We start from the raw sequence: 19,122 nt of genomic DNA on the forward strand, positions 1-19,122 counted from the left end.
ACCTGGTCATTCCTTACATGGTGGGTGTGACTGAAAAGCTCAAAAGGATTTTTGGTAAATACCACATACCTGTGCACTTCAAACCCACAAACACACTAAGGCAGAGAGCCATCCATCCAAAAGACCAGACACCAAAACATAACAGGAGCAATATAGTATATGCGGTCCAATGTAAAGAAATGTGTTTCAAGCGCTACATTGGAGAAACCAAACAGCCACTAAACAGGAGACTGGCCCAGCACAGGAAGGGCAATGCCTCAGGATGAAAATCAGCAGTGTTCATTCATTTGAAGGACAAAGGACACTGATTTGATGACTAAGATGTACTAATTTTGGACCAAGAAGATAAGTGGTTTGAGAGAGGGGTCAGGGAGGCTATGCACATGCTTATAGAGAATCCCTCACTCAGCAGGGATGGGGGCCTTAGATACAATCTGTCTCCTATTTATCATGCTCCCCTTTCATCCTTCCACAGAAAAATCAGGATCACACCCACCAGAAAGACCACTGTTAACAACTGTTAATGATCCATGACAATGGGTGGAGAAGGGCTGCAGAAGTGGGGTTTTCCCTCACCCCCCCCCGTCCTCTGTCCTTCTAACAAGCCTATTCAGACCAGGGAGAAGTGAAACCATCAGGGATCTGCTATCAACTCATCCTCTACTTGGATGAGTAGCAAAACCTTTCAGCCTAATAAGAAAGAAGTCCAGTTGCCATGACTCAACTTCCAGATATTCAAATAACAGCATTTGTTTTCATTTTTCATACAGCAGCTTCTGCCTTTAAGCAGTGTAAACCTGGGCTCATGTACGTTGACAAGGAAAAGTTACTCTTTGCTGCTTCATTTCAAACCTGTGTAAATGTATTACAGCCCATCATCATCATTTAAACTACCTCTGGAATCATCATATGTACCAGTGCACCATATAACATGGCTTCCCTTTGCATTATTCTTTAAAAGGAGAGAGAGCTATTGATGGAAATGTATCAACAATGTCCACATACAAAGGCTCACCAGCTGAACTGTTTTACATTCAGCAACATGGTCCTTAATGTGCATTTTGAGCACTGTTATTAAAAGTAAAAGGGAGGAAAATGCTGTTCTTGCTCATGCTGGAAGCACTCTGTTCAGGGTGTGGTGCTGGTTGTGTCTCAGTAAGAACGTGAAAAGAGGTAGCCTGAAGATGTATTAAGTTTTAAAGCATATGTGTATGTGCTTGTCGTCATGCACACACATTATTTTGTGTCTCCTTCTTTAATTTTTTTCTGAGTAACTGGGCTTCCGATATATTGTAGCAATCACTCCCCATTTTTGTTGCATTCTGATGTGCTATTTCTGATTCATTGTGATGTGAAGACTTAAAGTTTTGAAGTTAGGTAGGTAGCAAAATAAGAATTTGGAAAACTCATCTATTTTAGGGCATAGCTAGTGGAATCCCTAAGCCAGTGTGGCCATTTGCTATGCTAGCTGATGAATTCTGGGAGTTGTAGTCCAAAAGAATAAAAAATTTTGAAAGTTTGTACACGTGGCCACTATTTAAGCAAATGTCAGAACTGCCCTGAGGGAATCTGAGATCCATAGTGATTTAGTCCCCTTTCAACCTGCCAGACACAAAGGAGAATTTTTGTTGCACACCACATGCAAATATGCAGCAATGCATTTTGCAAAACAATTTTGTTTTTGTTTTTTAAAGCAAAGTAGTCAGAAGATAGCAACATCTTTTAGTCGACTATTATAAAGTCAGCAGCAGGGGAGTTGGGAAGATAAGAGAAGTTTCTACTTGGTGTCAGGACGCAGTGCTTGGGAAAGTTACTTTTTTTGTACTTCTGTAGGTAAAACAAAAATATCCCTCTTAAGTTCAGCCAAACAATTGATACTGGACAGGGGCCTTGGTAAGAACATTTCATAACTAGGGTGGCCCTTTCCATTGGCCTTCAAAAAGCAATGCAGATTGTGTCCTTATCCAGACTGGATTGGCTGTTCACCAGAGTGAGGCAACAGCCTCAGGGAACAGATGTTGGGGTGCAGGGAACAGATGTTGGGGTTCTCAACCCTTCAATTTCAATCCCTCTGTCATTCTTCATTGGATGTCAATGGGCCCATTGCCTCTGTGGATAAAAAAAATCTATCAATCAGTTACTAGTCCAGTGGTGTTTGTACATAGAGTAGGATGGTGGCCATCATCTTGTGTTTTGTGTCAGGCAGAAAAATGTCTTGGACTGGTCCTGTTGCTCAGTTAGCTTTAAGGTTTGGTTCAAAACTGGTACATTCTGTTCTGTGCAAAGTTTTGTGTTTTATTTTTGTACAGCCATGCAGAATTGCAAAAAGCAGTTAAATGAATTTCCAGTGCTGGCAGAGTTTACATATTATTCATTACGATGAATTCCAGAACAGGCAGTGAGGAATGGTGGTGCCTGGTGAGGAGGACAGAAGTAGCTGTTTGAGCTCAAAGGCAAAGCATGAATAAATCATAAGGAACAAAAATATGCACACGTGAAACATTCTGTGTGTAAATGACATGGCTTGCCAGACCCTTGGAACCAGGCCTCTGCTGACTTTTAAGCAATGATGCTGTAGTTACACTGGCTTAAGGACTGGGTGGATCAACCAACACATATACAGTACTGCAATGGGCAGTGTAACACAGGAAGAGGAAATATAGATCACGTCCCTTCTGCAAATAGAAAATTCATAACTTGTATTTTCTGTGTTGAGGGGGAACGATCATATGTGAGCTCACACATCCAGTGTTACAAATACACAGCACAGTTGAAGAGAATGCACTCTGAGCTAGACTGCAATAATCTGTGAATTAGATGGAATATCTCTCAAACGGACTCTCTGTCTGCTGAGTCCCGCCCCCCACTTTCCCAATAAGTCTAGTCATTCTCCTCAGTAATTTATTTACTGAAGGAGAAACATTAGATACACAAAGCAGCCTTGAGAAGAGACTCAGTGATGAGTTCAGATATTGCTGGGAGTATGAATTGCCCTTTCTTGTTTGCTCAAGCCAATACGATAATGTTTTTTTTTTTTTTTTGGCTTATTTGGACCCACACAACTCTAGAATTCCAACAAGATCTGGACACTGACCCTGTGCCTTGTATATGTAAATCCATGGCACGTGGCTACAGAAGATGCCAGCCATGAATCAATCAGAAGCAAATAAGGTACTGTTCATTTTTCAAGTGGCAGAGCCAGCCTATGGGAATACTTGGATACTTGTGTTGCTGTGGATTATACACTATTTAGAGCAATAGTCACAAGTTAAATCAGAATCTATTGACGGATGTCTGAGTGGCTTGTCATAAATTAGCAAGAATCGCTAACTGCTCCCAATGGCTTAACGTCATAAGGAAGGTTCAAATAATAGACTGTTAGAATCCCTATAGTAACTCAGATGCACGTGTGCATTTGCATAAGATCACTGCAATATCTGTCTTGCCATGACACTGTTGGTGCCACCAAATGTACCACCACTTTGCCTCCGGCTTCATTAGGATTCTATTAAAAGACAATATTCTCTGCAGCCAAAGATGGAGAAGTTCTATACAGTCAGCAAAAACAAGACCTGGAGCTGACTGCGGTTCTGATCATCAGCTTCTCATAGCAAAATTCAAGCTTAGACTGAAGAGATTAGGAAAAACCACTGGGCCACTCAGGTATAATCTAAACCAAATCCCTTATGAATACACAGTGGAAGTAAAGAACAGATTTAAGGAACTAGATTTGGTGGACAGAGTGCCTGAAGAACTTTGGATAGAGGCTCGTAACATTGTCCAGGAGGCAGCAACGAAAACCATCCCAAAGAAAAGGAAATGCAAGAAAGCAAAGTGGCTGTCCAACGAGGCCTTAGAAATAGCAGAGAGGAGAAGGGAAGCAAAATGCAAGGGAGATAGGGAAAGTTACAGAAACTTGAATGCAGACTTCCAAAGAATAGCAAGGAGAGACAAGAGGGCCTTCTTAAATGAACAATGCAAAGAAATAGAGGAAGATAACAGAAAAGGAAAGACCAGAGATCTGTTCAGGAAAATTGGACATATTAGAGGAATATTTTGCGCAAAGATGAACATGATAAAAGACAAAAATGGGAAGGACCTAACAGAAGCAGAAGACGTCAAGACGAGGTGGCAAGAATACACAGAGGAATTATATCAGAAAGATCTGGATGTCCCGGACAACCCAGACAATGTAGTTGCTGACCTTGAGCCAGACATCCTGGAGAGCGAAGTCAAGTGGGCCTTAGAAAGCCTGGCTAACAACAAGGCCAGTGGAGGTGATGGCATTCCAGTTGAACTATTTAAAATCTTGAAAGATGATGCTGTTAAGGTGCTACATTCAATATGCCAGCAAGTTTGGAAAACTCAACAGTGGCCAGAGGATTGGAAAAGATCAGTCTACATCCCAATCCCAAAGAAGGGCAGTGCCAAAGAATGCTCCAACTACCGTACAATTGCACTCATTTCGCACGCTAGCAAGGTTATGCTCAAAATCCTACAAGGTAGGCTTCAGCAGTATGTGGACCGAGAACTCCCAGAAGTACAAGCTGGATTCCGAAGAGGCAGAGGAACTAGAGACCAAATTGCTAACTTGCGCTGGATTATGGAGAAAGCCAGAGAGTTCCAGAAAAATATCTACTTCTGCTTCATTGACTATGCAAAAGCCTTTGACTGTGTGGACCACAGCAAACTATGGCAAGTTCTTAAAGAAATGGGAGTGCCTGACCACTTTATCTGTCTCCTGAGAAACCTATATGTGGGACAGGAAGCAACAGTTAGAACTGGTCATGGAACAACTGAGTGGTTCAAAATTGGGAAAGGAGTACGGCAAGGCTGTATATTGTCCCCCAGCTTATTTAACTTATATGCAGAATACATCATGCGGAAGGCTGGACTGGAAGAAACCCAAGCTGGAATTAAGATTGCCGGAAGAAATATCAACAACCTCCGATATGCAGATGATACAACTCTGATGGCAGAAAGTGAGGAGGAATTAAAGAACCTTGTAATGAGAGTGAAAGAGGAGAGTGCAAAAAACGGTCTGAAACTCAACATCAAAAAAACTAAGATCATGGCCACTGGTCCCATCACCTCCTGGGAAATAGAAGGGGAAGATATGGAGGCAGTGTCAAATTTTATCTTCCTGGGCTCCATGATCACTGCAGATGGAGACAGCAGCCCTGAAATTAAAAGGCGCCTTCTTCTTGGGAGGAAAGCGATGACAAATCTTGACAGCATCTTGAAAAGCAGAGACATCACCTTGCCAACAAAAGTCCGAATAGTCAAAGCTATGGTTTTTCCTGTCATGATGTATGGAAGTGAGAGCTGGACCATAAAGAAAGCAGACCGCCGAAGAATTGATGCCTTTGAATTGTGGTGCTGGAGGAGGCTCTTGAGAATCCCCTGGACTGCAAGGAGAACAAACCTATCAGTTCTGAAGGAAATCAACCCTGAGTGCTCACTGGAAGGACAGATCCTGAAGCTGAGGCTCCAGTACTTTGGCCATCTCATGAGAAGAAAAGAGTCCTTGGAAAAAACCTTGATGTTAGGAAGGTGTGAAGGCAAGAGGAGAAGGGGACGACCGAGGATGAGATGGCTGGACAGTGTCTGCGAAGCAACCAACATGAACCTGACACAACTCCGGGAGGCAGTAGAAGACAGGAGGGCCTGGCGTGCTCTGGTCCATGGGGTCACGAAGAGTCGGACACGACTAAACGACTAAACACACACACAAAAGACAACAACACAAGTCTCATAGTCTGCTTTACCCTGTAGTGTAAGACAACAGATGTGTGTTTTTATTCCTTTTGTTTTGAAATATGGGCTTCTCTTATAATAGGGACGAGAAATGGGAATTCTCCTGATTCTGCAGATGTTGCTGGATTGCAACTCCCATTTGTTGCAGCTGCCATTGCCAGCAGTGTGGAATGGTGAGAGCTGCCGTCTCACAATGGTGCTGGTACAAGGTCTTCTGCCACCTGAGACACAATAAGTGCTGCCACTGCTTCCACCTCTTGCTGCTATGATTCCTGCAAGGAAACACTAGTGGGGAGGAAGGGGGAAAGCAGCAAGGTTTGCTATGGCAATGGTTGGTTGTTTTGAGTTGCCACTGGCTATCTTCCCACCGCTTTACTTTCTGACTTGGGGTGTTTTCAGAATTCCTACTAAGTTGTACAGAATCTCTACCCAGGCCTGGAACTACTAATCCATGGCCCAGTCCTTTGCATGTTTGCTCAGAACTAAGGCCCTGAAATCAGCTAGACAAATTCCCAGGCTAATAACGCAAGTTTGCTAATTTCACAATCCAGGGTTGAACCTCAGATATCTATTTTTCTGGGAGGGGGTAGCAATCCATATCTGTTGCTGATAACAGCTCATCCTCAGTTCACAAGGGTTTTTTTAAAAGTGTGTTTGTACGTTCTGTTTTATGTAATCAGGTATAACATTTGTATCCTTCAAGTTTGGATTAAGATTGTTGACAATTTTGATTCACAAGTTTCAATTTAAAAAAAGTCAATTTTTTAGATCTGAACAATACACAGGAAATTGTTCTGGTCTTCCCAAATAAATTTAAAAAGACCAATTTCATGTGACACCACTTGGGAAAAGGTGAAATGCCTCTCACACACTATACACCTTTTAACAGTCATAGCTTTGATTTTTATAGACGCAGCTGTATAGATCAGTTCAAAATGACTGTAAATATGTTTCATGGCATGCATCTCAAACTTTCAATCCTACATCATTTATATGGAAAATTATGTTTGGCTTTAAAGTAATTAAATGTCAATCTACCTGTAAACAGAATGTTTCCATATGTCTAGTCCTTTGTGCAAGAGAACATCTTGCCAGCTTAAAGTGTCAGTTACATGTTTATTATGAGGTTTAGTAACCAATGTTATAGCTAAACTACAAAGGCAGAAAATCTTCAGCATTACATACGTAGAACATTTTAATAAATATAAATTTAAAATACACCAGTCAGCACTTTTTGCATAGTTTTGTAATATTTAGGCATTAAAATTGAATTGTACGAAGTCTTTGGTAGATGCTTGGTTACACATCGGTTTTCCAACTGAAGTTCTGCAAATCTAGACCATAAACGCTATTTACTTAGAATTTCATTATCCTTACATGAGATATGTAAATGCATGAAAATTGCACACAGCAAGAATACACAGCCCACATTAGTGGACAGACACATTATTGTGTGGAAGGTATTATCCACTCACTGCTAAAATCAGAGTTGGGTAGCATGTATTTTGGATGCTCCACTTTTCAAGGCACAATAATGCTTATAGATGTTAGTTTAAAGCCTCCTTATTTCTTTGTATGGAGAAGCCTTGATGAACTTGAATGCATGGTACAGCCCTTCTGTACATGGTAGCAGCCATAAGCAGGCAATTAGCTAAAACATACCATTTCTTTAGAATTATAACTTGAGAAGAATCCAGAGACTCATACAATATCATTTACATAAAAAACACAATATATACTATACAGTGAAGTCATTCTGTTTCATTAAATAAAGCATCAAGATTTACTGCCTGCACCAAACCAAACTTTTATTTGCAAGAGTACATTTTGGAATGACAGTCATTTTTTATTTTGATTCTTAGGAATTTGCGTAACAGACAAAAGGATGAAGAATTTGGTTACTTCCCTTTCTCTGTGCATTTCTGTGTAAACTTTCATACACCAATGTTTTAGATCCTGAACTGTGTCTGCATCTTAGAGAAAATTCCAAGAGGAACAGAATAATAACATTTCCCTAAGAAAGTCTATCCTTCAAAATAAGGCAACAAGTTGGCATTCTTTCTTTAAGCATCTTATAGATGTTGATTTCTTACCCCAAGCCAGAATCCTGTTTTCTGCCTAAAACATATACTAAAAATGTTTGTCTGCTGACTTGAATGAAAAAGGAGAAGATATAAGCATTCCTTCCTTAGCATCATCATGTGTGCTTTGCAGCACATCTGGATGGTTAAACTCCATGTTGTCACACATTTTTGTGCCTTAATTGGGACTCCATGAGTTGAGGCTAGAACCTAGTCTAATACACTGGTTAGGAATGTGCATACATAGGTCCCATGTAGAAACACAGAAGATAAAAGAGAAAAGCAACTTTGGATCCCATAACTGGCAGGCAATATGAAGCTGGTCTGGACTTCTGCCCTTGCCTTATTAGTACCCTAAAATACTTTCTAAGCTTCTGAAAGGGCTCCAGTTCCAATCTTAGCTTTGGCAGAAGTCCTCATTTCCCAGTACTGACTAAAGAGACAAAGGTAAAGCTACCTGTGTACTTAGCTTGGCATTCTGGTGATCCCACACCATAGGAAACCACTAGATTTGAGAAGCTGCAAGTACTAGAACATTGGTTGGTGGTGGGTTATGCAAGGCTCTGATAAATTCCAGAGAGGACTCGTTGCTTAGGTACCTGGAAGAGTTGACTGGTATGATTCAGACAAAGAAAGTTTTCTGGTGAGACAAACCACATTCTGGAAACATTAATAACTCTGATAGCTGCAGAACTTGGGCAAAAAGGTCCAAAAAGTAAGTTGCTCAATAGTTACTGCTAGTATAACTTTGAAAGAAATCAGGCAATATTTGTCTCCCTCATCGGGCAGGCAAAACCGACACTGCATATCTATGCCAAACAATGATAGTACCATTAAATGAAGAACTGCTAGATGTATCCCGCCATTTGCTGTTAGAAAACAGGATATTTCCCATCTCCCAGATAAACTTTTTTCCCCAGAAAAAAGTGCAACCCAACTGAAGGGGACCCCCCCCCCGAAGTCAGCTGTTTTAAACAGTAGTAGCATTGGAATGAATCCTTAAATATCTCCCTGCTTTGTCAGCAAGGAGGCTTAACATCAACTAAGCCTGGAGTCATGTCGAATTCCAGGTGTTCTGAATCTTCACTCATGTTGAATCCCAGATGTTCATTCATGCTCTAGGCGGATGTCAACTGCAGAAAAGCACCTCCCCATGCTGCGACATAAGGGTGCAACAAAAACTTCTGTCAGGCTCTTCCACACAGCCTGTATGGAAGGCAACACCATAAGGACTGACCTTATGAAAGGCACCATGACCCTAGGAAAGAGAAGACATGGGGTGAGGAGGAGGTGTAAATAAAAAAAGTAACATTCTGAGCCATCAAACCTAGATGACAGTTATTGATGCATCTTATTAAATGAAATTAGCATTATTTTACTATTTGTTGTTCTCATTCCTAATATTACTATTCGCCAGTAGCTCCCAACCCTGAGTCTCCAGATGTTCTTGGACTAAAACCTCCAGAAGCCTTCACCACTAACTGCTGACCAGGAGTTTTGGTCATTGTTTTCTAAGAATATCTGGAGACCCAAGGTTGGGAACCAGTGCTAAACACCAAGCAGATCTATCACCATTATTTGTATATCCTATATCTCCTTTTTGGAGATGCAGGAGAATTGTAGCTCATAAATAACTAAATATAGTCCGGAGCATGGAAATGTTAGTTTTTGGACTAAAATTCCCCAAAGGCTCATGTTGGGATCCTGGAAGTTGTCCAAAAAATAAAAAATAAATTAAAATGAATCATGTAACTTATCCCATGTTCTAATAAATGCAAGTCCACAAATGGACGAATACCTTTTCAAAAAACACAACTTAGTATCCCATCAAACCTTCACAGGAGGTTTGATGGGATACATGTAACACAGGTATACTCAGGAGTAAGTCCCACATCAATAATGTGTTATCGCAGAGGTAGGCTAATATGGTCCTCTAGATGTTGCAAAGTAAGCTGCAACTCCCATGTTTGTGCTTGCTGGGGCAGTTAGGAACTGCAGTGGAGCAACATCTGGATGGGCAGATGTGCCCCATCCCATTGTAAGATTCTGGGAAATTACACTTGTAACTGATGGTGCTAGTAAACATTGTAATATATTATACCCAGTGTGATGTAGTGAATAGCGTGACCGTTGCGACTTGACAGCACAGAACACACACACAATTATTATAATGTTATCCCCACTACCACTCTTTTTGATATGTTTAAGATTTAAAAAATTCACAAGCAAAATCAGGATATGTTAGAAGGTTTAAGGGAAGTTGTTTCGATTCATGCCTCAATCTTAAGCATAAGCAATTTAGAGTAAACCCTACTGAACAAATGGCTTTACTTAATGGTTTTACTGTCAGGTAAACATTGCCCAGGATTACACCATTGTTTCTCTTGTGTTATTGTCTCACTCTGGAAGAGTGTATGATATAATAAAATAAGGATGATAGTGATGGTGCTGTTTGATTATGTTCTGAGGGGCTTGCTCTCAGTTAAAAATACACAAAACTGTAATCTCAATTATTTGTAGCACATCAAAGGAAGGAGAAAAGAAAGCTGATCTATAGATGTTCCCTGCCAGGTTTCCTGGAGTTGGTTTGTGATAGCCACAGCATGGCTGTTTTCATCCATGAGTTAATGTCAAAGCAAAGCCAGGCTCTTTGATTTTTCCTGCCATGATGGCCATAGAATCATCAGTGAAGTTGGAAGGGGCCCATAAGGTCATTGATTCCAATCCCCTGATGGCAGGTGGTTGTCTAAATCTTTCTTGAATGTCTCCAGCAGTGGAGCACTCACTACCTCCCAAGGCGATTGGTTCCATTGTCATACTGCTTTAACAGTTAGGAAGTTTTCCCTGATATTCAACTGAAATCTGGCTTCCAACAACTTGAGCCCATTATTACATGTCTTGCACTCTTGGATGACAGAGCACAGATCTATCTTGCTCCTCCTCTGTATGACAATCTTTCAAGTACAAAGTTTGAAAAATGCTGTCATCAGTCTTTCCTCAGTATTTCTGAGGTCCAGATGGCCTATTCATTTTTCCTCTCCATCTCTCCTCTGTGTCATAATCTGAGGGTGAAGCACAGCAGATGAGAGCAAACAGGAAGTAATAAAAATACTCTGACACCATGTTGCTTTAAAAGCAGATTTCATTGAAGGTGACAACTACTTTACTGGCTTCTTCAGATATGAGCCTTCACATTTCAAAAGAGATCAGTGTGTCAGCCAGTCAACTTGTCTATGTCTTTATCCACTTATTTAGTAACCTATGGAAAATTCTATTATCATGCTTTATAGATCTTTTGAAATATTGGTCTCAGCTCTTAAGCTGAATACTATAGGAAAAGGCCACAGGGTGATTATATGAATGTATGTTTTGCTGGGAGAAAGCTTCGTCTTCACCATCTCCAGTTAAAAAGTCATCAGGTAGTAGGTAAAGATAAAGGTTCCCCTTGACATTTAGTCCAGTCATGTTCGACTCTAGGGCGCGGTGCTCATCCCCGTTTCCAAGCCATAGAGCCAGCGTTTGTCCAAAGACAGTTTCCATGGTCACGTGGCCAACGCGACTAGACACAGAATGCTGTTATCTTCCCACCGTGGTGGTACCTATTTATCTACTTGCATTTTTACACACTTTCTAGCTGCTAGGTTGGCAGGAGCTGGGACAGGTGACAGGAGCTCACTCCGTTGTGTGGATTCGATCTTACGACTGGTGGTCTTCTGACCTTGCAGCACAGAGGCTTCTGCGGTTTAACCAGCAGCGCCACCACGTCCCTAGACAGCGGGGGACCCTAGAGGTCTGTTGCCATTAGGAATAAACAATACTAAACTAAATTGCACAATAGTTTTTGGCTCAGTACAAGGGACTTTAATCTTTTCAGTCATTGATTCAGAATTTCACAGCCAAAATTAGGGCTCTCAACACATTGCCTGCTGTTGAAGCAGTAACCAAAGCAGTTCCCACTGAAGTTGATATAATCAGGACACAACCTTAGGAATTAATCCACATCCTCAGCCAGTTTGCAGGGTGAATACCTATGCACTGAAAATGTTGAATCCATAGTATGAACAACAAACGAATACTTTCTTGAACGTTGTTGCTGGCAATAGATATATTAAGTATCATTCAAGAGTTCTTACATCAAGGTGAGTCACAATCCTTTTGCAATCAGGACTGAAAAATGCTTTCTATGGTCAAATGACAGAGGATTAAGCATACAAAAACTAGTGACAAAACCTTGGTATTAATATCTACAGCAGTGGTTCTCAACCCTGAGTCCCCAAATGTTCTTAGACTACAACTCCCATAAATCCTGGTCAGAACAGGCAGTGGTGAAAGCTTCTGGAAGTTTTAATCCAAGAACATCTGGGGACCTAAGGTTGGGAACCACTGATTTACAGTATGACGTACACACACAGAACTACCAGCAGAAAAGTAAATACACTTGTCATAAATTTATTCCAGACATACAATCGCTCTATAAAGAAACATGCTCCAAAACAGGGCAAGACGATGCACCAAATGGGTGGTGCTTATAGATGGAACGTGTTTCCTCGTAAGTTAAAAACAAGGGTAACATGCACTAAAACTAAGAATAAAACTGCAACTCTTCACTGCGATTCAAGTGGCAAAATTCCTTTTTGACATTCTAGAGGCTCAGACCAGCCTCTTAATCTCTTACCATTAACAGGCAGAATTTGGCATCTGTCACTGGAGATACTGATAGGGAATCAGTATACTGCATTCACACACCCACACTTACTGTAAGGATCCATTTTAAAGTATTCATACATGTCCTGTATTTAACATTTCATTCTTAACTAACATTGGCAGCAAAAGAAAAGGAGAAAGAGCCATTTAAACAGCAGAAGAATGCAGAGGGACAATCTTCTCTTAACAAGCCTGCAAACAGTTCATTCCAGTAGTGGTTGGTACTGGCACAGCTTCAAATTATTGTTTCATACCTAACAGATAGTGTAACTATGGCCACCACTGCAACTAAGCCTGCCAGAGGAGAAGGTCCAAGGTAAGCTAAATGTAACAGTAGCCTGAAAAGGGAACTACACCCTCACATTGCTATTGTCTTTCTCCCAGTTATTTGGATTTTTGAAAAAGTCCGGACTTGTCCTTCCACTCAGACAAGGATGTGTCAGGATGTGCCCATGCAAAGTTCAGACCACATAAGGGCTAAACCTTCTGCACTCCAATGTGGGTATGCAAGGGCTTTTCTAGTCCCAGAGAGTTCTTGGATGCCAAAGGAATGTGAGGTCAAGTCCTTATGTGGATTTTTGGCATGCTGACAGAATAAAAACTCCCTTCTGTTGGCACTTCAGAAAAGCTTCCTAAAGGAGGGTTTCCAAAATATGCCTCTACACATAGACGGGAATTTAAGCTCCTCACACACAAAGCTCTGAGGCAGGTTCATAATAGGTTCTCTATTTCTTTTAAGCCGAAGAAAACAAAATATTGTGGCAAGGATTACACCCCCTTAGGAAACTAGCTGAAGCTGGGTGGGGGCGGAGGGGAATCCAGCAGTCCCTACGCCACTGGTATTGCTTTGGCTCTTTCCCAAAGGACACTGGGAGTGTTTGAGTGGAATTCACTACCCTGCCCTCAAAACAAGCAGCCGTTGCTGCCCGCTCAGTAACCAAACAGATTCCACAGGAAAATAGAACAATAGCCCCACAGGCCCACCTCCATGTTCTCAGATAAGCATGCCTCCCCTGAGGGCAGCCTTACGGCTAAAAGTCAGGATGGTAAAAAAGTTAAGTGACCTAAAACGTTCTCCTGTGGGGTGGGGTGCGGTGGTGGAAAGCAATGGATGCAGCCTTATTCAGTTCTTCAAAAATCTGCATTGAGTTAAAAGCACCAAGGAGTGTCTGCTCCTATGTATACCAAGTTGTCTGTATCTTGAGGGCCTCACTACAGAACACTCTTCCAGATACTTCTGCCATCTGAGGCAAGATATGTGATATGCAATAACGATAGGAGCAACCGAGGACAAGCAAATGGTGTTTATGTGTTTGTGGATCGACCTTGATTAGCAATCATTTTACTGTGATGGACATATTTTTTATCACTGGACAAATACAAGTTCTTCAGGTGATATCCCTCCACATCTGGAGGCAGAGGAAATCCATGCCTCCTGGACACACTTCAAGATTGTGTAACTACTCCTCAGCACCTGCTGAACTCCATACATCAGGCAAAGATTTATAGCTGGCTATATTTCTGCAGGATCTGGCACATCCTCAGGACTCAAAATAACATGAAAGTGCTTATAGAATTATTATTTATTTAAGATATTTATGTATTATGTTCAGCCCACCAGGACTCCTAAACCAATGTACAATAAGGATATTATTCACAATATAGATTAGGAACTTTATTTAAAACTAGATTTAAAACTGAACTAGCTGTGTGTCCCCATGCCCTTTTGTTTCTTTATGCTAGCTTTTCAAGTGGCTGTGAACAGTCTGCTTACAAGGAGATGGACATGAGTTCAGCTATATAGAAAACTCTGCTGTAAATCACAGTTGGGCTCAAAGCTCTTGGAAACCCAAACAAGACTCTCTTCAAGGCAAGAAATAAAGCTGGGGATACAGGAAGGGTAGGCTCCTAGAAATTGCCCCCTTCCTCCTTTGTGGCTCAATTCTTCAGGTTAACAGTTGTTTTGTAGTTTTCAGGTGCAGTAGCAGGTAAGCCTTCTTTTTTAAAATGCTGAATGTCTTTCCTCTTATGCTGCTCAGCCTATCTGCTCTCAGAAACCCTCATTACAACTATGCCGGCTACTGTCAAAGGCTTTGGCTAGCCTTTCTGCTAGTGAGTGACAGTGCAATCCTAACTCAAAGAAATGCCTGCTCTGTGATTGGGCACAAACAAAAAAAATGGCCTTCTCAGGTCACTTTTTCTCAAAAAAATGGCTGATCTCAGAGGTCTGCTGGCGTAAGTGGCAAAGTGAGCAAGGAACCAAGTTCTGCTTGACCCCAAATGTGTCCAGACAAGGGTAATAGGCAGAGTCTGGCACAAAAATAAACTAGAGTGAGGGTAGTCCTAAGTAAATTCCAAACATCCTTAAACTGGAATGGGTTTGAATTCAGCACAGTTTCAATGGCCCTTCTGTTAGCTCTGCTGGTCCGTGGACATCTTGGCCAGTTCGGATTGCACTGTTTGGCTATGACCTTATTAACTTCCCTGGCTCAGATCCTCTCCTTCACTCCACATGTTTTCTGTTATATTAGACTAAGGCAGGAGCTATGTAGAACATACATTCAAACATAATGAATGCTGTTTTCTGTTTATTTTTGTTGAACAATTCCTTCCTTTTGCATTGTGCATTTAGGCACTTCTCCATCTCTGCAAAACTGTGTTTTTTAAAAATAATATCTGCTTATGGTTGGCTTGTGGTCCTAGAAAGCCCTTGTCTTCTAAGCATAAAGAAAGATATTGGACAATGGCAGCCATCTGACTTTGCTGTTGATTTGAAATTCAGTTAGGCTGCCTTCTGTTCTGAGATCTTCAAACATGTGAGATGGGTTAATCACTGCAATTTTACCCAATCCATATTTATAGTCATTCAAGGGACAGATACATTTCTTCATGGGGGTAGCATTAGATTCTCACTTAAAATTGGTATTGTATTATCTGTAGTTTATACATGTTGGTTGTTAACTGCCTAGAGAGTAAGTAAAGCAGTTGCTGGTGCACAGTCAGGCCCATGACCAGGCATGCAACCAACACAAACCTAGCACCCCATGGCAACTTCATGTTCCCTTTAGAAACAGCAATACAAATCTAGTCAAAGGAATTACTTGAAACTAGTTATTTCTAACTATCTACTTCAACATTCTGCCAGGTATAGACAAAGTTTAGCTGTGAGCACTTAGGATGCTAACTGTTGTCAGGTTTCTCCAGCAATCAATGGCTGAAATCCTGTTGTTTAGAATAGTGAGTTGTCCTAGGGAAGACTCACTGAATCAGTTGGGATTTGGTGAGTCAGCTCCTCTATCAGTTCAATTGATTTAAACGGGCCTACTTACTTGCAACTTACCGTACTTTAACATAGTAAACAGAGGAGGCCCATTTGATTCAATCAAACTTACAAAGTTGACTCACTAAACCTCCACTGGTTCAATGTGCCAACTCTAGTGTGACCTCCTAGGCTACCCAGCAGGATTTTGTCCATAATGGCTCCACAGATAATAGCGAAGGTGAATCAGATTGTCTGATATCCTGTAAACTGAGCAGGATTAACATGAGTGACCCCAGAGCTGTTGCAAACAGCTAAAGATAAAAGCTCCACCCCTCAAGATGATGTCTTTTTAGGAAGTACTTTCCGTTTCACTTCCTACTTTATTAAGCAATCTCGCTACTGAAGATGCAGACATCTTGAAATTCCCTTTGGAAGAGTTCATTTAAACCTCCACTATGCATAAATTCTCTATTTTGTGTTCATGGCATGTTGCCATCATACATAGAGATGCATATTCATAGGGGTAATTTGTAACAATATTTAGTAACGTATTTCCTGATTAATGGGAGGTGGTGGTGGTGCGGGCTAAACCGCAGAAGCCTGTGCTGCAGGGTCAAAAGACCAAGCAGTCGTAAGATCGAGTGAGCTCCCGTCACTTGTCCCAGCTCCCGCCAAGCTAGCGGTTCAAAAGCATGCAAATGCGAGTAGATAAATAGGGACCACCTCAGTGGGAAGGTAACAGCGTTCCGTGTCTAAGTCACACTGGCCATGTGACCACAGAAGATTGTCTTCGGACAAAACGCTGGCTCTATGGCTTGGAAACGGGGATGAGCACCGCCCCCTAGAGTCGAACACGACTGGACAAAAATTGTCAAGGGGAACCTTTACCTTTACCTTCCTGATTAATGCTGCTAAGAACCAGTCCCAGTGTCTGTTTTTTTGGCAGCAGGTATTAATAGCAGGCATTGATAAAATAAATTCCCTAGTCCCTTCTCTCATGACACATATGTGCAAGTAAGACGGGGTTTCTCATGTATGGCAAACAATAGCCAACCTATTATGGACAGTAAACCTGCTGCAGGAGGCTGGCAAACTGGTAGAGCTTGAAAAAGGTAGTATAGCCCCCAGAATCTCCCAGAAAGCCCCCAGTCCCCTTTCCAAAGATGACTGGCAGATTCAAGGAGCCGTACTGAATGATGCAGTTACTTCTGCAATTACTTTTTTAACAGACCTGATTGGCTGCTTGTTGTATGGAAAGTGAGTCTGACTTACGCACATGTATGAATTTGACCATACTTCCAATTTTGCGCTAACTAAATCTTCACAATATTATACTGATGGTAATATAATAAAGAGGTGCTCAGTGTGGTGTAGTAGTGGATAGAGTGATGATCTTCTAGGACTCAGGAGGCCTGAGTTTGAATGACCGCTCAGCCATGGAAACTCACTGGGGGTGTAAAACTGGTAAAACCACTCCTTAAATATCTCACCTACCTTGAAAACACCATTAGTTTTACTACAGAGTCAGTTCCAACCTGATGGCACATAACAATATAACATGTTACATCTGTCTGTCTAGCTACAGATGAATGTTGCAAAGGTGCTGTGCATATTGAGGTGGCATTCCTCTGCTCACTGAAGTGAAAGTAAGTCACTTGGAACTCAGTAGGCCTTCCTTCCAACCAGATGTACCAGTTCCTTTTGAGTTTTGTAATTTTTTCCTTACTTCCAACTAAACAGAAATAGGATTGGCTTGAAAGAATGCTATAAAAATAATAAGAATGTAACCTATTCCAGGAATCACGGAAGAAACATAAAAGAGACTGCTGGTTATATTTGTATTATACTGTACAGTATTCTCTCTTTACTGTCTGTAGATAGCTATTCCAGTTCAGCAGACATAAAGTGGGAAAGGTCTTACCAGATGTGCAGGCAGCTGAGCACAGCAAAGAGAATCCCTGCAACCAGGGCCAGGGGAATAGCAAGGACAAGGGTCAGGAGCTTGTACACCAGGTATTTGCTGAGCTCGAAGAGGGCATGGCTGCAGATCCAAACCTTATCGAAGGAGTGGGTTGAAGCCGGCTCTGCGATCACATCCTCAAATCCCAGCTGCAACGAAACACACAGGCACGTTTTAGCAACAAACCGGCCTCTATTTCTGAAATGCAAATAATGTGCCAGCTATGCGAGGAGCTCAGAGAGCGAGCAGGGGAGCGACGGCCACAGAGCTAAACGGTGGCTTTTGTAAGGGAACCGAAAGAATCCCGCTGGATCAAAGCGCCACAAGCTTAATTTCTCCCCAGATGCTTCTTCCGCGTCAAAGGGATTTGGAGTTCTATCTTTTAAAATAATAATAATAATAACAAACGACGTACCGGAGAACCTGGAAAGGCAATGCTGATGCCTATCCGTGCAGTTACCTACAAACCCGACCTAGATCACAACGAATTCTACACACATACACACCCCGCCTCCAAATGAAGAGAATCAGGAAGGAAAAGAGGGGCTCCACGGTATCCCAGATGACATGGGCAGTTAACGTCTAGCCTAAAGATGGGACCAAAACTTGGGGAGGTTATTCTTATTTTTTTAATGGGACGACACCTCTCAGAAACCCCCAGCCAGCGACGGACGGGCCGGGGCAGGGAGGAGGGAGCGGGGGGGGCACCCAAGAGCCGAAAATCGCCTTACATGGAATAAACGCACCAAGCGCTCGAACGCCAGAACAGGTGGGGGGTGGAGTGGGTGGGGGGAAATGGGATCGTGTGGATGGAGGGGAAGGCGGGTGGAGGCTGGTACCCGGGAAGGGAGCCGCTTTCCCCCTCACCTTCAGATGAGTGTTGAGCCCGTGCGGGTCCCGGTTGGGGGGTTTCTCCAAGTTTTTGTCCAGATCGGACAGAGCCGGGCTGTCCCTTCGATCGTAGCCTTCTTCGTCCATAAAGATCTTCGTGTCCGCTTTCTCCTCCAGCCCCATGGTCGGGCGGGCGGGCTGGCGGACGGGCGGGCGAGCGGCGTCCCTCCCGCAGCAATTCCTGGGTCGTGGCCCGGGAGCTCCCCCCCTCCCCGCTTCTCTCTAGGGCGCTTCGGGACGGTGCCGCCCGGAGGAGCAGGCGAGTCCCCGGCCACGCCCCGGAGAAGGCCACCTCCAACGCGCGACGCCGCCAAAGCACCCGCCAGGCTGGGCAAAGCAGCGCCGGCGGGAGGAGCGGCCCGAGAAGGGGAGAGCCGCCGTCGTGCCCGCCCGGCTTGCGCGCATGCCTCGCGAAAGTGGGCCGCTAATTGTCGTGGGAGTCCGTCTCCCCCCCCCCCTCACACGAG

The 19,122-nt window shown here is 42.6% G+C and overlaps 1 protein-coding gene across 1 annotated transcript; it reads right to left on the reverse strand.

The window, feature by feature from the left end:
- Positions 1-6,853: 6,853 nt before the first annotated feature.
- Positions 6,854-18,918, reverse strand: CAV2 (caveolin 2). Its single transcript, XM_020789701.3, has 3 exons — positions 18,632-18,918; positions 17,726-17,913; positions 6,854-9,096 (listed from the first exon to the last, which is right to left on the reverse strand). The coding sequence occupies exons 1-3, from the start codon at positions 18,776-18,778 to the stop codon at positions 8,946-8,948; spliced, it is 486 nt and encodes a 161-aa protein (XP_020645360.1). The 5' UTR covers positions 18,779-18,918; the 3' UTR covers positions 6,854-8,945.
- Positions 18,919-19,122: the final 204 nt, after the last annotated feature.

Source organism: Pogona vitticeps, chromosome 5, assembly GCF_051106095.1.
Source record: "Pogona vitticeps strain Pit_001003342236 chromosome 5, PviZW2.1, whole genome shotgun sequence".
Classification (NCBI taxonomy): Eukaryota; Metazoa; Chordata; class Lepidosauria; order Squamata; family Agamidae; genus Pogona; species Pogona vitticeps.

What these genes read in the sequence shown, in the direction of transcription:
- CAV2 (XM_020789701.3), bottom strand. Translation starts at nt 18,778, where the DNA reads ATGGGGCTGGAGGAGAAAGCGGACACGAAGATCTTTATGGACGAAGAA. An exon ending in GGCTCAACACTCATCTGAAG is followed by an intron (nt 17,914 to 18,631) that starts GTGAGGGGGAAA and finishes GTTTCGTTGCAG; the next exon opens with CTGGGATTTGAGGATGTGAT. An exon ending in CTCAGCTGCCTGCACATCTG is followed by an intron (nt 9,097 to 17,725) that starts GTAAGACCTTTC and finishes TCTCTTTCCTAG; the next exon opens with GGTCATGGTGCCTTTCATAA.